General features: G+C 29.5%; 3 protein-coding genes across 3 annotated transcripts; 2 read left to right on the plus strand and 1 right to left on the minus strand.

The window, feature by feature from the left end:
• Nucleotides 1-139: 139 nt before the first annotated feature.
• LOC124911922 (acyl-CoA-binding domain-containing protein 3-like) lies at nt 140-1866 on the minus strand. The gene is made up of 3 exons (XM_047452456.1): nt 751-1866; nt 270-429; nt 140-183 (listed from the first exon to the last, which is right to left on the minus strand). The coding sequence occupies exons 1-2, from the start codon at nt 1800-1802 to the stop codon at nt 408-410; spliced, it is 1074 nt and encodes a 357-aa protein (XP_047308412.1). The 5' UTR covers nt 1803-1866; the 3' UTR covers nt 140-183; nt 270-407.
• Nucleotides 1867-10109: 8243 nt separating this feature from the next.
• Nucleotides 10110-11957, plus strand: LOC124911361. Its single transcript, XM_047451833.1, has 3 exons — nt 10110-10618; nt 11346-11386; nt 11465-11957. The coding sequence occupies exons 1-3, from the start codon at nt 10537-10539 to the stop codon at nt 11672-11674; spliced, it is 333 nt and encodes a 110-aa protein (XP_047307789.1). The 5' UTR covers nt 10110-10536; the 3' UTR covers nt 11675-11957.
• Nucleotides 11958-15508: 3551 nt separating this feature from the next.
• LOC124911360 (uncharacterized TPR repeat-containing protein At2g32450-like) lies at nt 15509-18290 on the plus strand. Its single transcript, XM_047451832.1, has one exon. It carries the CDS (start codon nt 15822-15824, stop codon nt 18162-18164), a length of 2343 nt encoding a protein of 780 aa, XP_047307788.1. The 5' UTR covers nt 15509-15821; the 3' UTR covers nt 18165-18290.
• Nucleotides 18291-20522: the final 2232 nt, after the last annotated feature.

Below are 20522 nucleotides of genomic sequence, written 5' to 3' on the forward strand. Positions count from 1 at the left end.
TTGACTTCCATTTCTCTGCATGTAAATGAATAGTTAAGAAGAAACAGAAAAGAAGGATACAAGGAATAGGTTAAAGTTAAACGCGTTTGACTATTACATTTGCTTTCCTTCAGATGGCTTATCCTCTGTATAATCTTGATCACCAGGAGCTCCAGCTTCCAGAGATTTTTTGATAATATCACCCTTGTACACAAGAAAACTGATCATCATTACAAATGAATAATAATAATAAGAGTGCATGCATATCCACTGAAAAGAAAGAATCTTACAGATGAATTTTCTTCCATCCATTGAGGGTATTTATCAGAAAGTAGGTTGATATAATGCTCCATAGCCACATCTGGACTCATATTTCCCAATCTCTGCCATGAATTCCTTGCACAATGGAATCATTTGGCCTCCATCACTCACATATAGCAGCTTTCAACCCTGTTATTTTTAACTAGCAATCAAACTAATACCCTAAGCTTTTTTATGCATCCATATTCCATACTTATATTTCGATCATCATCCCTATCTATTACTGCAATCAGCAACCCTAATGTTCATTCTTTTCTATTTTTTCTGGTTTTTCTAGAACACATTGCATATAGATAAAAGATAGTGTAGTTTCATCACCATCCCAAATTCCCAATCCTATATTTAAGCCTAGCTAGACAATTTTGTAAAGCACAACATGGTCAGTAATTAGTAATCAGTATACAAATTTTGCCAAAACAGGGCATATAGGAGAAAGAGAATGTATTATACCATTTGGATCGGGCAGAAAGTTTGATAGCCATAGGTTGAGGCTCCTGACATGGTCCTTCCAAAGCAACCTTGTGAAGACCATAAAGCTGCATATGAAGATCATTCCCCCAAATATCTTCACTCATACCAGCGACGAATTTGGAAGCCTGGTTAAAGACTTTCTGCAGCTTACTCTGCTCAACTCCTTCCCAGTCATCTTCATTGCCATCACTCCATCCATCTCCTCCTTGATTCAGTTCACTTCCATAACGCGTGTCATCAACTTCTTCTTCGTTGCCGATCCGATCATTGACGTCAACATTCTCAATGATCTTATCTTCTTCAGCCAAAGAATTAACTGCTTTAACTTCTCCAAAAGCACAGGATTCATCAAACCGTGTGGAGACCATACTAATTAGGTTTTCCTTTGTAGTTTCATCAACTTCTTCTTCGTTGCCGATCCGATCATTGACGTCAACATTCTCAATGATCTTATCTTCTTCAGCCAAAGAATTCACTGCTTTAACTTCTCCAAAAGCACCGGATTCATCAAACCGTGTGGAGACCATACTAATCAGGTTTTCCTTTGTAGTTTCATCAGATTCTATCTTCTCTCCCTTCACTTCAACCTCTTGAGCGATTTCTACGGGAAACTCACGACTGATGAACACTATTTCAGTGGACTTGGACTTCTCTAACGATCCGACAACAACAACGTTAGTCGCGGCAGATTCACGCAGTTGTTCCTGCACAAGCTCGTCACTGGAAATCGACGATTCTAATTTATTAACAGATTCTATTATATCAAAGTGATGAACCTGTTCGTGAACTCCTTGCAAGATCATTCGTTCAGTGTTTTGGCTCTCTGAATACCGAAATCTACACTCCTCCTCCTCCTCCTCAACCGTCAACTCCGGCGAGAGAAACTCTGTACCGTCGAGATCGTTTCCAGATGCTGACTCCGATGATTGTTGATCGTCGCCGGCGGAAGCGAATGAGATGAGTTTAGCGATGAGGAAAGAAAGAAGTACGGCAACGAATAGCGTGAGAAGGAGGTCGAGAAGAAGTTCCATAATTGAGAAAGGAAGAAGGTTTTAGAGAGAGAAAATGTAACAGAGAAAATGAAAATTGTAAATAAGCAGCAACATCATGATTTGGTATGACTTGGATTTCCTCTTGGAGAAGTTAGCATATTCTTTTCTTCTCACCTTTATCCTAATTCCTACACTTATTTCTTTATTTCTTTATTTTTTATTATTATTATTAAATTTAAGTTGTCCTAAACAACTTTGAAAGAGAAATTCGATGAAATGACACTAAAGATGTCCCTAATGGTTAAAAGTGTCGGCGCATAAAAATAACCCGCTAGTGATACTTTTAATTTTTTTCGGACGATTTTGCCCATGTCGCGAGACGTCCACAATTGTTAGACGCTACCAGTCTTCGCGAGACGTAATCGGCATTCGCAAGACGTTTTTTTTTTAAATAAAATTTGTCACGCGAATGCTAGTTGCATCTCGCAACGGGGGCATTTCGTTCAAAAAAATAAATAAAAGTGTCGCCAGAGTTTTTTTTATGCGGTGGCACTTTTAGCAAATAGAGGCATCTTTAGTGTCATCTCATCAAATTTTCCTTTGAAAGAGAGAAAGATATAACATTTACATCTAAATAATTTCTTTATCGAGATAGTCTATATCTTCTTTTCAACTTATTCATCTCTAAATAATTTTGAGATGTCTCACTTAAATAACGTTGTTCAAGAACGATAATCAGTTTGGTAACACTTTTACTGAAAATAATGGCAAGCACAAAAGACGAGCATACATTTGGATTACATATTATTTAGTAGATCATGTTATTTCAATAAGTGGGTCACTATCATTGAATTTCATCAATTAAGATAGACCTGGATACTGAGTGGAGAGAATTAAGATTATTAGTCATTGTCAAGAATGTTCCTCAAGGCGAATGTTATATTCAAAAAAAAAATTGGGTGTGTGATGTATTAAAGGAAGCATTGAAATTGATAAACCTGAAACTTTAGACCAAACGATTCGATTAGCCAATGTGAAAGTTGAATTCTTAGCTCCACTACTAAAGAAAGGTAGACAACAATAAAAACAAACCATCCAAAACCAGAATGTAGGGATACCACGAAAGATAAGGGATGACATCAAGCTCAGACAAACATTCTCGCAATATAAACTAGGTATTAATACGAGAAAAGAAACATAAAGGACTTTGTTTTAAATGAGATGAAAAGTATACTAAGCTTGGCTATATATGTGCAAGTCGACAACTTTTTATGATCGAATGTTTAGATGATGAGTTGGAAGAAAAGTTGAGATTAAGATTAGATTTGATGGTGATACAATGGTGGATGGAGGAGAGCTTCTTTTTTTCAAACCATATATGATACCAATGTAGAGTAGTCAACTAAGAAACAAATAAAAATATATTTGAATTATAATTTCTACATATAAATTTAGATAAGCTTGGATAAAAAAATCTATAAATGATGTTTAATTTTCAAAGTATCCGGATTGTTAGGTCGAGAGTTGTGGTTAATTTATATATATATATATGAGAATAAATTGATACTTGGGTCGGATTGTGGGTTGACCCACCCATAAACTTAAAACGGTTGAAATAAAATTAAAATTGTTATACGTATGTTTCAAACTCGCAACCTAACAAAAACAAGTATAACCTTTTAACCAATTAGGCTAATAAGACTTAATATTTTAAATTTAATAATAAATTTGATGAACGCAGAACGTTTTAACTATATAAATTCGAATATAGGTTTTACTTTTTAACTAACTAATCTATATATATATATATATAATGATGCTTAATTTTCAAAATATTTGGATTGTCGGATCGAGAGTTGTGGTTAATTTGAATATGTGAGCATAAATTAAAAATGCTATCATATTTTCACTGTAATTTTTTTTCTCGGTTTTTTATATCATTACTTGTACAAATGCACGGGCTACATGTTAATTTACTTAATTCAAGTTGAATTAATTGTATATTTTATTTTGATTTTTTAAAAAAATATATTTCATTAGTTTGCTGAAAAGTTAAAGAAATAGCCGGAAGTGTAACAAAAACTATAATGGAATAGGAGAATGGCTAATATAATTTATTAATGTATAGTGTTGGTATATAGTACGACCATAAGATTTATTTTGATAATCTTCATTGTCAATAGTTTTATTATTTTAATAAATTAAGTGTTTACATTGTTATTTAATTATAATAATTTGTAACTAAAAAATTATTACCAAAATATAAATTAAAATTATAGTAATTTATTTTAAAAATATATTTTAATAATAAATTGAAATTTTAGTCATTTTATTTATTAAATTATATTTATATAAATAAATATATTTTGAAAGAAAAAAAAAATCTTAATACTTGGCCCACAAGAGTAGTTGGAATTGGCCCCTTCAAGCCCATTTACAACTAATATGATTAAAAAAACAAATGAAAATGCATTTTGATTTGTCTTAAGTGAAATTCAATTATTTGATTACCTATATAAGTTGAATATTTCTAATTCAAAAATTGTAGTGTGAAAATAAAAATATATTATCCCCATTTTTAAATGGATCACATTTTAATCCTTACTTTTTAATATAACAAATAATGTTTGTAAAGGATAAATATCATAAATAGTGTCTTTTAGAATATATATGTATATATAATTATCTAATATTTGCACTAAATAAAATTTAAATACCTCACTAACCTAAAAATATGTGTATTTGATGAGAAGGTTTCAAATCAACATTATCTTAATTATATAAAAAAAAAAATCAAATTAAATAATATTTTGTTCAAACACAATGATAAAAATATAACATACAAAATATAGTTAAAAACACAATTAATGACTCGATAATTTTAAAAAATGTTGAGTTTTCAAAACGAATCAGATTTTCTGTGTCTAACATTTGATATTGTCGTGGACCATAATAACGTTGTGAATGATTCTTGACGAACTATTTTAGTTGTTAAATATTTTTCAATTTTTCTAGCGAAATAATACATCAAAAAATAATAGGAATTGAGACTATCCTTTACGCATTTCTTAAGTATCATTTGTGGATCATTCACATTTGTCGAAGGTGATCATCTCGAGTCGACCTCCTTTTATTTATACCTAAGTTTCTACAACTAGGCCAGCCCATCAAGTCCTAGGGCAGCCCATTTAAATATTTTAAAAAAAATTATAGTTTTTTAAACTTAAAATATTTTAGCTTAGTGGTTCAAGATACAATTTTAGAATTTGTATTAGGTTATAGGTTTCAAATCTCCCTAACAATAAATTTTAAACTAGATAAAGGACAACAAAAAAAAACCAAAAAAAAAATTCAACAGAGGTTGGGGCAGTCTAAAACTTAGGGTGATTTGACATAAATCGTTAATACTGACGAAAGCCAACATGGCTCTCTACCGTCGGCCTTTACCGACGGGATAATGTTTTTTTCCGAAGAGATGTTCATCTTTGATAGTAAACTTCCTTTTCTTTTTTTCTTATTTTAATAGTGATTCCTCCTCATTCATTCTCTTTTGAATATTAATGAACCATCAATTTCTAATTAAAAATAATAATATTATTTATAAATTTTGAAATAAACCAACATAAATGAGAAAACAAAGCCAATAATACTAGACATTGATCATAGTGAAATACTTTATACCTTCACCAAAGTAGAATCCAACCATGCATCTAAAGGACTATTCTCATTAAATGGAACCAGCTAGGTATGTGGAGATCTATTTAGATTCATAAATTAAAAGAAAAAATACCATACCATAGAATTAAAAACTCACCAATTAAAGAAATTGAATTAATTTTGGGGGGACACATCAACCCTCAAATAATTTTTGTTAGACCAACCCAGCATGAGGGACCATCCATTAATATCTGTGTATGATGTTCCTATTCACCAATGCATGCATTACCATTGTATCCCCTGATTTATGCCACCATAAATTAACAATGTCAGATTCTAATTTATTAATAAAATTGATGGTCAATTTTTAAATGGTTATAAATAATGGATATCTTTTTTTCATTTAAGATCCTGATTTATTATTAAATTTTCAATTAAATTAAAGTATTTTTAAGTAGTAATCAAACTAAAAGATATTTTGAATAAAATTATTGTTGTTTAAACTATAATGTCGATTAAATAAAATTGTACTGGTTTAAAGGATCTCACGATGAATGTGAAAAATTGGGTGATTTAATAAATCATAGATAGAAACTGCCGAATCTGAAAAACTAGATGTTATCAGGTTAGTGTAAGCTTATTATACATTTGGCTATGCACTCTTCGAATATGAATCTATTTTTTGAAAGATTATGATTTTTGTGTTTTGGCTCTATGAGATTATTTCGATAACCTATGTTTGTTGAAGGGATATCTATAATAATCCGATCGATTACGTAGTAGTAGAGGAACCGGGAAAAGTATACATAAAGACAGATAAATATCTTAATATTCAAGTCAACCATTAGATTAATTAACCTTTTTATCATATTGATTTTATATTCACATATAGAAATACATACAAGTTACAAGTTATAGTTGTAGTTATACTAATTACATGTTAAATCTCAATGATGTAATCCTTTTGAGTAAGCTAACTACCTATAATAGTTTTTTCTTCATTTTCTTCTTGTGCCACAAAATAAAATAAATCTCAAATGGGTTCTCATTTTGCCTAGTGATATACTCCAAATCTATAACTCTTATTGTATATATAAATAGTGTGACCTAAAGAAAAAAAAACAAGTTATTAATGGATACTTGTTCCTTTTAGGTATATATGAATTAATCCTATCCCTTCTTTCCGGATATTTGGTTGACCTAACTCACTAACAGATTTCATATTGATTTGTCTCGATTTGAATTTGTTCATTAATACGCAAATATTATCTTAAACAACACATTCTTCAAAAGCTTGCGAACTAATGCACAATTCTATTTATGTTCTCTAAATCAAATAGTAAGCAACTCCTAATTAACATAATAAAAACAACAAAATAAGCAAAATGAAATAACTTAAACTCAACCATATAAAAGAGCATAGAACGACCATTGACCCTTCGTCCACATTTATTTAATAACGCGTTACCTAGAACCTAGATGAAGTGGGAACCAACTATTTTCGATAGGTTCAAGTCAAGCCAAAACTCGAAATTGAGCTGTTTTTGTTGTGAAAAAGAACAAGTCTTTTATGGAAGGTCAGATGACTACCATTAAAACACTAATGAGTTGGCAGAAGTTATTGTTGTATGTGATGACAATAAATTCCAACTTTCTTAAAGTGCCATACTTTTAATGTCATTTATGTCATTTAGTAAATTAGACTTATTCTATAAGTAATTAACCCACCCACCTACCATAATTTATGATTTGTCAGAAAAAAATAAGGTTTGTTAAGAACAATATTGTTAAATGTGAATATAGCATCAAATTAACAATATTGAAAATAATCAAAATGCATATTAAGCTATTTATGGATATAATTTGAAAGCTAAGATTTGGTGAGAAAAATTCAAATACCTACCCTGAAAAAATCCTTGAAATATAACTTGTCACTTGTTGGTAACATTTAAATAATCCAAACATTTATTTTTTCAATACTATTCATCAATCAATTTACTAATTAACTAATAAAGTATCTTTCATTTAAAAAATATTTATTTACATTAATATGAATAATAGACTCTTAAATTTTTTTTTTAATTTGTACATAACTTCAACTTTCCATAACTTAAAAAAAAAAAAAGATTATTTACAATAACCAAAATCCAAAAAAAAAATGTTATGAATTGAAATGATTTAAACTATATAAATATTACAGATCAAATAAATTATAATATATTTTTTTTTTGAAAAATCAAAATTGTATGGAGAAGAATGTTGACATGTTACAATGAATTATGGGTTATCTTTATTATATTTTTCATAAATTTAAATCATACTTTTTATTGGAAATTTTTTTTTTTATTAACATAAAAGATTAATTGGATTATAAATTAATATAGTAACTTAGCTCAATTGACAAATATTAGAGTTTTGAATATAATATATTTGGCAAAATGATCAAAATACAAGATAAAATCATCAAATAGTCATTCTCAATTCTAGAATTCTTTATTTTTTCTATTTAAAAAAACTGTTTCATTATTAATTAAATAATTTAAATGATTAATAATTTTATTTTAATGTAAGAAGTTAACATTATTTTTCACCGTCATTACATCCACTCTAATCTAATTCGTTTTAAATGAAAATTAAACTTTTAATCTTTTAATCTTTTAGAAACCATTTTACTATTTTAACTACTTTAATTAGTTAATATATTATTAACTAGTCTTACTTTATATTTTTAATAAAATTTAAATATTATATATTAAATAAAAAACATATTTTAATGATTTCATCTAAATAATCTCAAATAATTTATTCATCAAACAATAATTTTAAATTAATAATCTTAATATTTTTTTTAAATCATCTAAAGAAAAAACTAGCTAACATTATTATCATTTATATTACAATCTCAAAAGTAAATTGTTTTATATAATTTAATATAATAAAAATAACTTTTTTCTATTTTTTTTTTTAACTATTATAATATATAAATAAATTTATTTGTGATATTATATATATTAAGTTTTATTCATTATTTACCAGAAGGTCCATTCTGAATCAAAACTTAGTAAACTTGATAATTAAGATCGAAAAAATGAAAGAATTATAACTAGAATAATGAAAGTAATATACTTAGTCCAACCGTTCTAGTTACAATTTTTGTCACGCTCCTAACTATAACTTAATTTTGGATGAGATTTAATGAGTGGTGGTCCTTTGGATCACTAGTGCTATGAAATAAAAAATAAAGAGGATAAATGACTGGTTTTATTCAACTTATTAACTATATTTTATTTCTTATATAGAATAGATAATTAATTTAACCTATCAAGTAGTCCAATGGTAATAATCGGTTTGATAGTTTAAATTTGTGTGAAAAGTTTTTAGTTGAAACGAGGTTATGACGGTAGAGTGTCATATTAGTTATCCTTTATTAAAAAAAATTAGATAATTAATTTGTAATTTTTTTAAAAAAGATTCATAAACACAATGACAAAAAAGCATGACAATAAGAGAGAATAAATAAAAATAAAATATGTTACTCAATCGGTATCGAGCAAACTCGTAAGTGCTCGAGAATAACGATTAATTCTCCGACGGACTTATCAATTTTCCGGAATAAATATCATAAAAATATAATTATAAATGATACGCACAATAAATTAGGTGAGTTCAACAAATAATTAATTTATAACTAATATAAAATAACATTAAAAATAATTAAATTAACTAAATAAAATTTTAAAAGTTAAATTATATATAAATTTATAAACTTTAAATTCAAATAGAAATAAAAATAATTCATTAACCACGCATTTTTTTTTTTAAGATAATTTCATAAACGAATTTACTTGAAAATCAATAACAATAAGGGAAATAAGAACAAGGGAGCAAATCAATGAAAATACGATTGAATAAGGGCAAACAATCAGGTAAATTCAATCTCTTTATTCCATTCATATAAAAATATTGATTAATACAGATTACATTAGGTATGATTTGGATAATCCAATTTAATAATTTTTTATTTAATTATTTAATAATTTTTTTTTATTTTTTTTAAATTACTCAAAAAAATTAATTATTTTTTCAATAATATTTTATCCATATCGATCCAACAGTTACTGAAGAAAATATAATACTAGTTAAAAAAATGACTGAATATTGTGAAAATAAACTAAATAATAATAATAAATTGAGGTGAAATAAGTAAATTTAAAAATATTTTTTATTTAGATATTTAGATAATTCAAATCGAATCCAATTAAATCTGTATTTAATCAAACTGGAATTCAATCTAATCGGAACTTAAATAAATTCAAAATAATTAATTCGAATTACTATTTCAGAATCAGATCAGATTAATCCACGTAAAAATCACCTTTATAGTCGAAAAATTCACTACATAACATTTTAATCTTTGCTCTTGAGGGTTATAAGTAATACTTAAAAATATTATATAAAATGAAAACTAACCCATCATCTATAAATATGACAAAAATAACGAGAAACTCATAATAAAATGGTAAAAATAATGTAGGAAAGCCTCCATAACTGTGAATAATTAGAATAAATAAATAGGATAAACCAAATCAAACTAAACCTTAATTTCAATAAAATTGAAATTTTCAAATAATCCCTATTATCCACTTATTGGCTATTGCCGCTCCCTCCTTCTTTCTGAATTCTCCCTCTTCTCTATCCAGACGAAAGACCCTTTTCTCTCTCTTCTGCATTCAATTCGATTCATTCCACTTTCTTTCTCTCTCTCAAAAGAACTCGAAAACCCAGAAACCGCAATAACTCTCTACTCTCCCACTGTAGCCCACATGGATCATTTCAGTCTTTTGATGATTCACCCCCCACCCAAAAAAAAGCAATTTTTTTTTTCCCTTTTTCGTGTTTATACATGTATATATATATATGACCGATTCTATCTATATGTTTTCTCCCATACGCCGCAGCATGGGTCTTGAGATTTTCCAGATCCAGTTTTAGCTTTAGTTGATAACCCTTCATCTTCTTCTTCCTCTATTTCAAGCAAAATCTATACTTTCATGGCTGCTTGAAACAAAACAAAACAAAACACTATTTAAAGCTTTCAACTTTCGTTAAGATTATCATGGCGGCAAAGGGTTTTGTCTTCTGGGTTTTGATTTTCCTAGCTGTTCTTCTCTGCTCTGCTTTCTCATCCTCTGTTCATGGTAACTTTCTCTCTCTTGTTCTTGAGCTTATCTTCATTAATGGCTGCATCAATATGAACATGAAACAAATTCTTTCTTTTTTGTTTTTTATGTTTTGTCCATATATTTTTTGTTTTTTATGTTTTGTCCATAATATATTGATTCTTCTCAAGCTGTTTTCTGTTTTTGTTTATATTCATTTGGGTAATAATAATGTTATTTTATTATTATTATTATTATAATGAAATTTAATTGTTATAAATTTTATACATGTTAACTTGAGCCATTGATTAAATGAAATGGTTATCAACATTTTGATTGTTTTTTCTTGTAGAAAAAAAATTAATAAAATGTTTCAAATAAATTGATGTATATGGTTATATTTTGAACTAGATTGTCACTTGTTCATGATCTTATGCCAATAGGTTTGGGGGTGGTTAAGTATAAATATAATAGTTTTGTATTATATTTAAAAGAATTATGTAGTTTAAATGTTATTTTAATTTATGTTGTGATTTAGGTTTTAAACCAGGTTACTATATATATATTTTTTTATTTTGGAGGCATTGGGAAGGGTTGGCCTTAGCCTTGTAGGGCCGGATTTATAAAATGTTGTTTTATGTACCTAATTATAACCCATACAATATGAGAAATATTTAATGATTTGATTAATTAATTTATATATCAAAGGTATAGAGATTTAAATAAGATTATGGTGTGAAATAATTGTGTGATTATTTCTATGCAGTTTCTGATTCATCTAGCAATACCAGGGGAAGAAAGCTTAAGGTATGTATATATATATTATTGGGCATTATATTTTGATTTTTTTTTTTGTGCTGATGGACCTTTTCGAAACCAATGCAGGTGACAATTTTCGAGCGAAAACGTGCCACGGTACAGCCAAACACGAACGATTACAACCCAGATCCGACTCCAATTGCATCGAGGGATCAAATAAGAACGGGGCCAATACAACATGGAACTCCGCTCATGCCTTTCATTCCGAAACCGTCTCCCCCAGGGTATCCACCCGACACAACTTGTTTATCCTCAAAGTGTGCAACGAACGACTAAGAGACGATCTTTTGACCTAAAATAATCGATAAGAAAAGGCTGGGGCATGATTGATTGTTAAGTAAGTGATTGAGCAACTTCTAATGGTGTTGTGTGCATAATTAATGTGCTACTTTTATTTTTATTATTGTTGGTGTTATATTATTATATTGCTAAGCATGAATAAGCATGAATAAGTGTATTTTGTTTAATACATGAAAATCTTTATTTGTCTTGTATCAATTAATCTAGGACCCCATGCCTTCTTATGAATTTGAAGTTTCTTATTTAAATATTTTTATTATACTTTTGTGTGGCGTTCTTTATTTTTGTTTAATTTGTTATAAATTTGTTAATATAAGTTTTAAATTTAGAAAAGAGAGTTAATTTCTCTTTTCAAAATTAAAATTCTTCAAAAAAATAGTTTGGATAATAATACTATAGGGTAGTGTGAACAGAATCCTTTTTTTCTTAGTTTGAGTTTCATCTATCTCATAGATCATTAATGAAATATACTACCAAAGGTTTTGAAAACCGTTTCGGTTATTAACCCGGTTTTTTTGGCGTACTTCGGTCCAACCGGTTGAACCAATGGTTGGACCAGATTTTAGTTTTATTTTATTTTAAATAAATTTAAATATATTAGTACACAAATTATATAATCATTAGACATATGAAAAATAATTAAATAAATACTAATTAAACTTAATAATTAATCATATTCCTAACTCTTTTCATGAAGCAACATTTATGGGATTTTATAAAATTTGACCAAATTTAAAATTAAATAATGATTAATAAAATGAAATAGGAAGTGATAAAAATTTATAAAAAAAAATTAATTTTAATATATAATAAAGGATATTTGTAATATAAGATTTAGGTTAGGCCGATTATAATAAGATTATAATAAACTAGCATTTAGCCCGTGCATTTGCACGAATAATAATATTAAAAACCGTGAAAAAAATTACGGATAACATTTTTAATTTTATTTTTAACTGTTTTAAATTTATGGGTGGGTCAACCCACAATCCGACCCAAATATCCATTTACTCAACGTCATTATATATTAGTTAGTTAAAAAGTTAAACTTACATTAATATTAAAACGTCCCGCGTTTATCAAATTTGGTGTTAAATTTAAAATATAAAGTCTTTGTAGTATAGTTGGTTAAAGAGTTGTACTTGTATTGTTAGGTTGCAAGTTTGAAACATACCTCTAGCATTTTTAATTTTATTTTTAACCGTTTTAAATTTAAAAACAGGTCAACCCACAATCCGACCCAAGTATCCAAATTAACCACAGCTCTCGACCCGGCAATCCGGACACTTTAAAAATTAAGCATCATTATATATATATATAGATTAGTTAGTTAAAAAGTTGAACTTATATTAATATTAAAACGTCCCGCGTTTATCAAATTTGGTGTTGAATTTAAAATATAAAGTCTTTGTAGTCTAGTTGGTTAAAGAGTTGTACTTGTTTTTGTTAGGTTGCAAGTTCGAAACATACCTCTAGTATTTTTAATTTTATTTTTAACCGTTTTAAATTTAAAAACGGGTCAACCCACAATCCGACCCAAGTATCCAAATTAACCACAGCTCTCGACCCGGCAATCCGGACATTTTAAAAATTAAGCATCATTATATATATATAGATTAGAATAATGAAAACTCTAGAACTATTTACCAGCTCCTTATCTCTCTAATGGGTTCCTCAGCATTTGAACACAGTAATCATCGAATTCCAATACATTAATGCTAATTTCAAGCATTTTCAGCGTCAAAGAAGCAACATCTTCGACCCTTTTCCACTCTATGACATCTTCGAGGTTTCCCTATGCCAATGCAAGGATCAACTGAAAGAAGACACTGAAGGCGCACGTATTCAAGGCCGATCTGTCTGGCCTGAGAAGATTTCAACCTCCTTAACCTGTAGATCAGAACCCCTTCTAGAGGAAAAATAAAACCTTACGGACCGGAAATATCCGGTTTGATTTTCCGGTTGAACCGTCCGGTTGGACCGGATTTTGACCGGTTCGAAAGGTAATATCGAAAGGAAACGTATTGAAGTTAAAATTCGGACCGCCTAATCAATCGTTTCGCGGTCGGACCGGTTAGACCACCGGTCGGACCGGTTAGACCACCGGTCGGACCGGTTAGACCACCGGTCGGACCGGTTAGACCACCGGTCGAACCGCGTATTTTAAAACATTGAATTATCCACAAATAAATTAACTAAATTATTTGACTTTTAATATTATATTTAATCTTGTTTATATATATTTTTAAATTCAAGAAAAAATATTATAATACATAATTGAAATTTTTATATTCAAAATAAAAGTTAAACTTAATTAAGCTCTAATTTAAAAGGATGTGTGAAAAGGTTAAACTCAATTTTCAAATTAGTAAAATATTCAAATATGAAATCAAAATAAGCTATGTCAAAACAAACACTCAAACTTTAAATTTGAAAATAATTACAATTAATACGTATTTGTTTTAATATCCTTTGACCATGTTAACACATTTTGATATGCTTATGGTTAACATACTTTTTAACTGATCTTTTCAATTATTTAACGCGTTTTCAACTAATTAACACTTTTTTTATTATCAAATTCATATTTTATTAAAAGGTAAATTATAAGTAAATATTAAAATAAATTAATAAGTTAAAGTACAAGATCTACAAAATCTAATATATTTTGTTCATTATAGTATACTAATTTATGCTTTCTTAATATAATTTAACTAACTTGATTAAAGTTTATTTTAATTTAATGTAATTTATATTATTTTATAAATAATAAAATAAGTTAAATATATCATTTAAAATAAATTATATTTTTTTTATAAAATAAATCAATAAAAAAAATTAAATACTTTTATAAAAAAATAATTAAAATTATTTTGTATAATTATCTTACAATATAAAATTAAAATAAAATAAAATTTTCACCAAATTTGAAAATCTTCAAATTTTGTAGGTAATTTGGATAACTTAAATCTGAAAATATGCATAAAGAACCCTTATTTTGTTCGTGAAGAGTGTCTTAGGTATCAAATCATGTCTAAATTGAGAAAAACCACTAAAACATTTTCCTAAATACAAAGGATTTTATTGTGATATAATATCCAAAATATGGATGGATAAATATATATATATATATATATATATATATATATATATTTGGGTTAAAATCTCAATTTATTTATTGTGAACTATTTAGTTGAAAAAATTCGGTAAATCTTGCGTTGGATTGAATATCTTTTTTTTTAAATGAAGAAAAGTCTACAAGCTATTCCAAAATCACCTACTCGATTAGCTCAGTGTCGGTCTCGAGAATTGAGCTGCTCCATCTTCATGTAGAAAAACGTGAAACAAAATTTTGCATACCCTAAATTAAGTTTAAAAAATTGTTAAACAAATTGTTTTTAATAAGTTTAAAAATTATAACATAAAATTTTTACAAATTTTCAAAATAACTATAAAATACACACTTTTATGTTACAAAATTTCATAAATTGATCTAAAAACTTATTTTTTTTTAATATAATGCTGGGAGGTGGGTTGTTCTATCCCATGGACTTGTCGAGTTTACCTAAGGTCGGTCGACCCTGAATTAAATTTTATAGTTGCTTTATACATTTGAACAATATTGTTAACGTAGTCGTTCGATATGTATTACTAATAAGATTATTTTTATGACGTTTTGTATATTTGTTTTAAAAAATCGATAATATATCTATAAAATTAATTATTTTTTCGAAGATTTAAAATTTAATAACTTGTTTTTTATAATTTATTTTTTACCAAAATACAATAATACTACTCTTCTATGTGTGAGAGAAAGAGAAATATAGAGAGAGAAAATTGTTTTGTTCCACTGCTGGCTAACTGCTTTCATATGGGGATACTTTATCCGAATAATCTCAAGACAACTGTTTCCATATGAATGAATCAATACTTATCTTTATATACTCTCACTCGCCGTCGCCGTCGCCATCGCCGCCGCGTCCTATCTCCGGTGGATCTACCGGCGGACGGTTGCTAACACTATTTCCCTAACTTCACTCAATTCTCAATTGGATCGTCACTTTCCTTAATCCTCTGCAATTTCTCTATTCCATAACCATCAAATCTTGACATTACTCCACCAATGGCGACAAGAGGCAGCAGGACAGTGAAAGTTAACAGAATCTTCCAACGATTCGACGTTAATCAAGACGGAGGTCTCAACAGAGACGAAATGGCATCACTCGTAGTCGCCGTAAACCCTAGAGTCAAGTTTAGTGAAGAACAAATCAACGCAATCCTCGACGAGGTCTTTCGTACTTACGGCGAATTCATAGACGGCGAAAAAGGCTTAACTCTAAACGGACTCCTTCGTACTTACGACGATGGCGCAGGCGACGTTGATCGTGACTTCGACGCGCTAGGTCTTGATCTCAAATCGGATACTATTACAGGTATTTCAATTGAAGAAGCTTCCTCTTCGTCGATAGCAGATGAACGTGTTGTTCCGGAGACGCATAAGAAGCAGAGAACGAGTGAATGGGCAGCTTCACCTAATCACGGGATCTTATTTGATGATACTTGGAAGATCGTTGAAGATTTGGAGATTGTGATTAAGAGATTGAAATCGAAACAGGATGGGAAATCGAAAGGGGATAACTCGAACTCAGATGCGTATTCAGATCCAGGTTGGTCAAGAGAATTAGGTCCAGGACCAGAGAATTATTCATTTGTTTGGGATGAATCACGAACTGATTACACTTCATTCGTTAGAGAATTAACCGGTTTGAGAAATCGAGCAGATACTGGAAGATCTAGGGAAGAAGCATTCGATGGTCATATGGCAATTGGTAAGGTTTTATATGAACACCAGTTATATAAAGAAGCTCTTGTTTCATTCAAGAGAGCTTGCGAATTACAGCCAGTTGATGTTAGACCGCATTTTCGAGCTGGAAATTGCTTATACATACTGGGAAACTATCTCGAATCCAAAGGAGAATTCAATCTGGCATTAACAGCTGCTGAAGGAAATGGAAACCAGTGGACATATCTCCTTCCTCAAATCCATGTTAACTTCGGGATTTCTCTTGAAGCTGAAGGTATGATTCTAAATGCTTGTGAACATTATCGAGAAGCTGCAATTCTTTCACCAACGCATTTTCGAGCTTTGAAACTGTTAGGCAGTGCTCTAGTTGGTGTAGGAGAATATAAAGCTGCAGTTAAAGCATTAGAGGAAGCCATTTTTTTGAAAAATGATTATGCTGATGCACATTGTGATTTAGCCTCTGCTTTACATTCAATGGGTGATGATGATAATGCCATTAAAGAATTTCAAAAAGCTATTGATCTTAAACCTGGTCATGTAGATGCTTTGTATAATTTGGGTGGTTTGAATATGGATATGGGTAGATATCAAAGAGCATCCGAAATGTACACTAGGGTTCTATCTGTAGCACCTAACCATTGGAGGGCACAGCTCAACAAAGCTGTATCACTTCTAGGTGCTGGCGAAAATGAAGAAGCTAAGAAATCTATGAAGGAAGCTTTGAAAATGACCAACCGGGTCGAACTCCACGACGCCGTTTTGCATCTCAAACGGTTGAAAGACGACGGAGGTTACGTCGTTATCGACCCGTCGAAATTTGCCACCTCCGGTGATAAAACGACAGCCAGAAACGAGTTAGCGAACGCCCTGGATATCAGGGCGTTCCAGAGGATCACTAGGCTAGACAGATGCAGTGTGGACTTGATAAAGAACGAGATGAACGAAAACGTGCCCGTTTCTTATTCGGGTCGCGGAGCTCCGGAAAAAACAATCCGAAAGGCTCCGCTCGAGGAAATCCTCCGTCGGTTGCTCGTGTTCTTGAAACCCGAAACGTTCGTGGAAGCGGTTAAAGCCATAAACAACAAGATTCTCTCGGTTCTGGACGAAACGGAGTCGGGTCGGGTCGACTTGGGTTTGTTCTTAGCAATAACCGCCCCGATATGCAATGGGTCACCCGAGAGGCGTAAACGGGTTGTATTCGACACGTTACTATGGAGGCCCGTGAACGAAGACGGGTCGACCCATATAAGAAAGGTGGATGCTTTAACCTATATGAAATTGTTGAGGGCAATATATCTTCCATCCAATGGCATAAGTGAAATGCTGGAGATCCATGGGGAGATGGATTCTACTTCATTGGTTTCGTATTCCGAGTTCGTGACGATGTTCGACGACTACGATTGGGGGTTTGGGATTATGTCGTGCTTGTTGAAGCTTGAATTGGGGGATAGGAAACGACATGGGAACCGTGTTTGCGCGGTTTGTCAGTACCCGATAATCGGGTGGAGGTTTAGAGAAATGAAATGTGGTTTCAGTTTATGTAGCAGTTGCTATAGAGAAGGAAAAGTGCCTAATATTAGTTCAAAGCAAGAAGGGTATGTATTTAAGGAGTATGCTAGTGAAATGGAAGCAATTAAAGATAAGTGTAAGTGTCTTAATTAAGTATGTATATGTTTATCATATCTTTATTGTTTAGTTAAATATATGTGTAATTATTGACATTAATTGTATATTAATATGTGAATTTGGATTGATGATTCATTGTTTGATAAATAATTATTCAATGTGGAACTTTGTGAGATGAGTAAGTTGGATGAATGAACATGCACTTCTTTTAATCTTTCAATTATATGTTAAATGGATTTACAAGGTTTTATTTTTACTTTAAATTATTGTTTCCTATAGGTTGGAAAAAGTTTATTTAGATTTAAGAACTTTATTATTTATTTATTTATTTAAACATATGTAATATTAAATTTTGACTAATTTAATTTTTTTAAGTTAAAAAAACAACATTACTTATTTTTTTACAAATCTATGTACGAAGAATATGTTTGATTCTTGATTTAGTGGTTATACAGAACGAGATTAAACATTATAGAGAGTTCGTCTCATAATAGAGTTTTATTTTTGGTAGGACGCAAACAAGTATCCCCGTCTGAACAAGACGTTATGGGTTGATAAAAACATGGATAGTTTCCATTAGGGCATTACTACAAGTTGTTCGCTAAAATGATTTCATATAATTTTTGTTGGAAAAACTTTGGGAGTCAAAAATTTCATCTAAGATCTCGTTCTTTGGATGAAACGTTATTCACGGTAGAGTTCTTATGGGTGATATATGCATAAAAAAAATTGTATTATGGTTAGTCGTATGTGTCGCGAGTAAGTTGAATCGACAACTCACTTATTTTTGCATTATCGATGGTGACTAGTATCTGGAGACTTTTGTGGAGTATCAATGAGATTCATTAAGTGATGTCCGAGTCTTTGAGTAATTGTTGGGAAATTTGGATTGATGCGGCTAATATGACAAACCTACATAACTGGGTTACCATTCTAATTACTTTTTGATGAACTATCTTGTTTGATAAAAATCGTCGAACTTTCATTGATCGTAGTCGTCTGATGCATGTCATTTATATTGTTATTATTATGATCATTTTTTAGATTCATTCCGGAAAGTCGATAGAGTCCGTCGGGGAGTTTATCGTTCTTCTCGAGAATTTACGAGCTCAACTAGGGCTGCAAATGAGTCAAGCCGCTCGTGAGCCGCTCGCAAGCTACTCGGTTAAAGCTCAACTTGAGCTTGACTTTGACCGAGTTCGAGTCGGCTCGTTTATTATTCGAGTCAAACTTGAGCTCATATAAAGTTTGTTCGATGATTTGTCGAACTTTTTCGAGCCTCAAAATAATTAAATATTTTTTTTTATTTATTTAATATTAAAATACACAATATTTTTTTTATTTCCCTCTCTTTTCAAAACCCAATATGAAGGCCTATAATCCCTAAAGTAGAACCTTAATTTATAATATATAGTTCATTCATCATATTCTACCGTCACTCTTCATCTCTTCTTCTTCATCAGTTACTCTTCATCTTCTTCGTCACTCTTCATCAGTTACTCTTCATCTTCTTCGTCACTCTTCATCAGTTACTCTTCATCTTCTTCATCATCAGTTATTCTTCTTTTTCAAGTTACTCTTCATCTTCTTCATCAATTACTATTCTTCTTTTTCTTCTTCAGTTATTCTTCTTCTTCAATAACTTTTATCTTTTCTTTTTTAGTTATTCTTCTTCTTATTCTTTAGTTATTATTCTTCTTCAATCACTCTTATCTTTTCTTATTTAGTTTTTATATACTTTTTATTCTTTCTTTCTTCAATCTTCACGTCTCATTAATATTGGTAATTAAATTTGTTTTAACTTCTTTTATAATTATTGTTTTTGCTTTTAAATAATTTCTTCATATATTAGGAGAAACTTATGTACCTATGTATAGATAGAGTTGAATAAATATAAAAAAACACTGGTTTTTAAATGATTTTCAATTGATTGAGGATAGAAAAAAAAATCGAAAAACAATATTAATAATTTATGATAAAAAAAAGGTTAATATATTATATATATAATAAAAGTATATTATAAATAATAATGAAAAAGATAAATAAAGATTAATATATTATATATAATAAAAATAGATATTAGGGATATAATAACTAATATTATATATAATATTAAAAAGATAAAAATAATATATTAATATAATATATATATATAATAAAAGTAAATACTACGATGTAATAATGAGTATATTGTATATAATAATGAAAAAGATAAAAAAAAAACTTTAATATATTATATATAAAAAAAAGTATATAATATATATAATATTAAAAAATATAAAAATAAAATAATTTATTATATATAATTTAATTTTGGTTTAAGCTTTCGAGTCGAGTCGAGCTTTTGGGTAATATAGTCGAGTCGAACTCGAGCTCAAATTTATAAACTCGTTC

This window comes from Impatiens glandulifera, chromosome 8, assembly GCF_907164915.1.
Source record: "Impatiens glandulifera chromosome 8, dImpGla2.1, whole genome shotgun sequence".
Lineage (NCBI taxonomy): Eukaryota > Viridiplantae > Streptophyta > Magnoliopsida > Ericales > Balsaminaceae > Impatiens > Impatiens glandulifera.

What these genes read in the sequence shown, in the direction of transcription:
- LOC124911922 (XM_047452456.1), bottom strand. Translation starts at nt 1,802, where the DNA reads ATGGAACTTCTTCTCGACCTCCTTCTCACGCTATTCGTTGCCGTACTT. An exon ending in CTTTCTGCCCGATCCAAATG is followed by an intron (nt 430 to 750) that starts GTATAATACATT and finishes TAAAAATAACAG; the next exon opens with GGTTGAAAGCTGCTATATGT.
- LOC124911360 (XM_047451832.1), top strand. Translation starts at nt 15,822, where the DNA reads ATGGCGACAAGAGGCAGCAGGACAGTGAAAGTTAACAGAATCTTCCAA.
- LOC124911361 (XM_047451833.1), top strand. Translation starts at nt 10,537, where the DNA reads ATGGCGGCAAAGGGTTTTGTCTTCTGGGTTTTGATTTTCCTAGCTGTT. An exon ending in TTTCTCATCCTCTGTTCATG is followed by an intron (nt 10,619 to 11,345) that starts GTAACTTTCTCT and finishes ATTTCTATGCAG; the next exon opens with TTTCTGATTCATCTAGCAAT. An exon ending in CCAGGGGAAGAAAGCTTAAG is followed by an intron (nt 11,387 to 11,464) that starts GTATGTATATAT and finishes AAACCAATGCAG; the next exon opens with GTGACAATTTTCGAGCGAAA.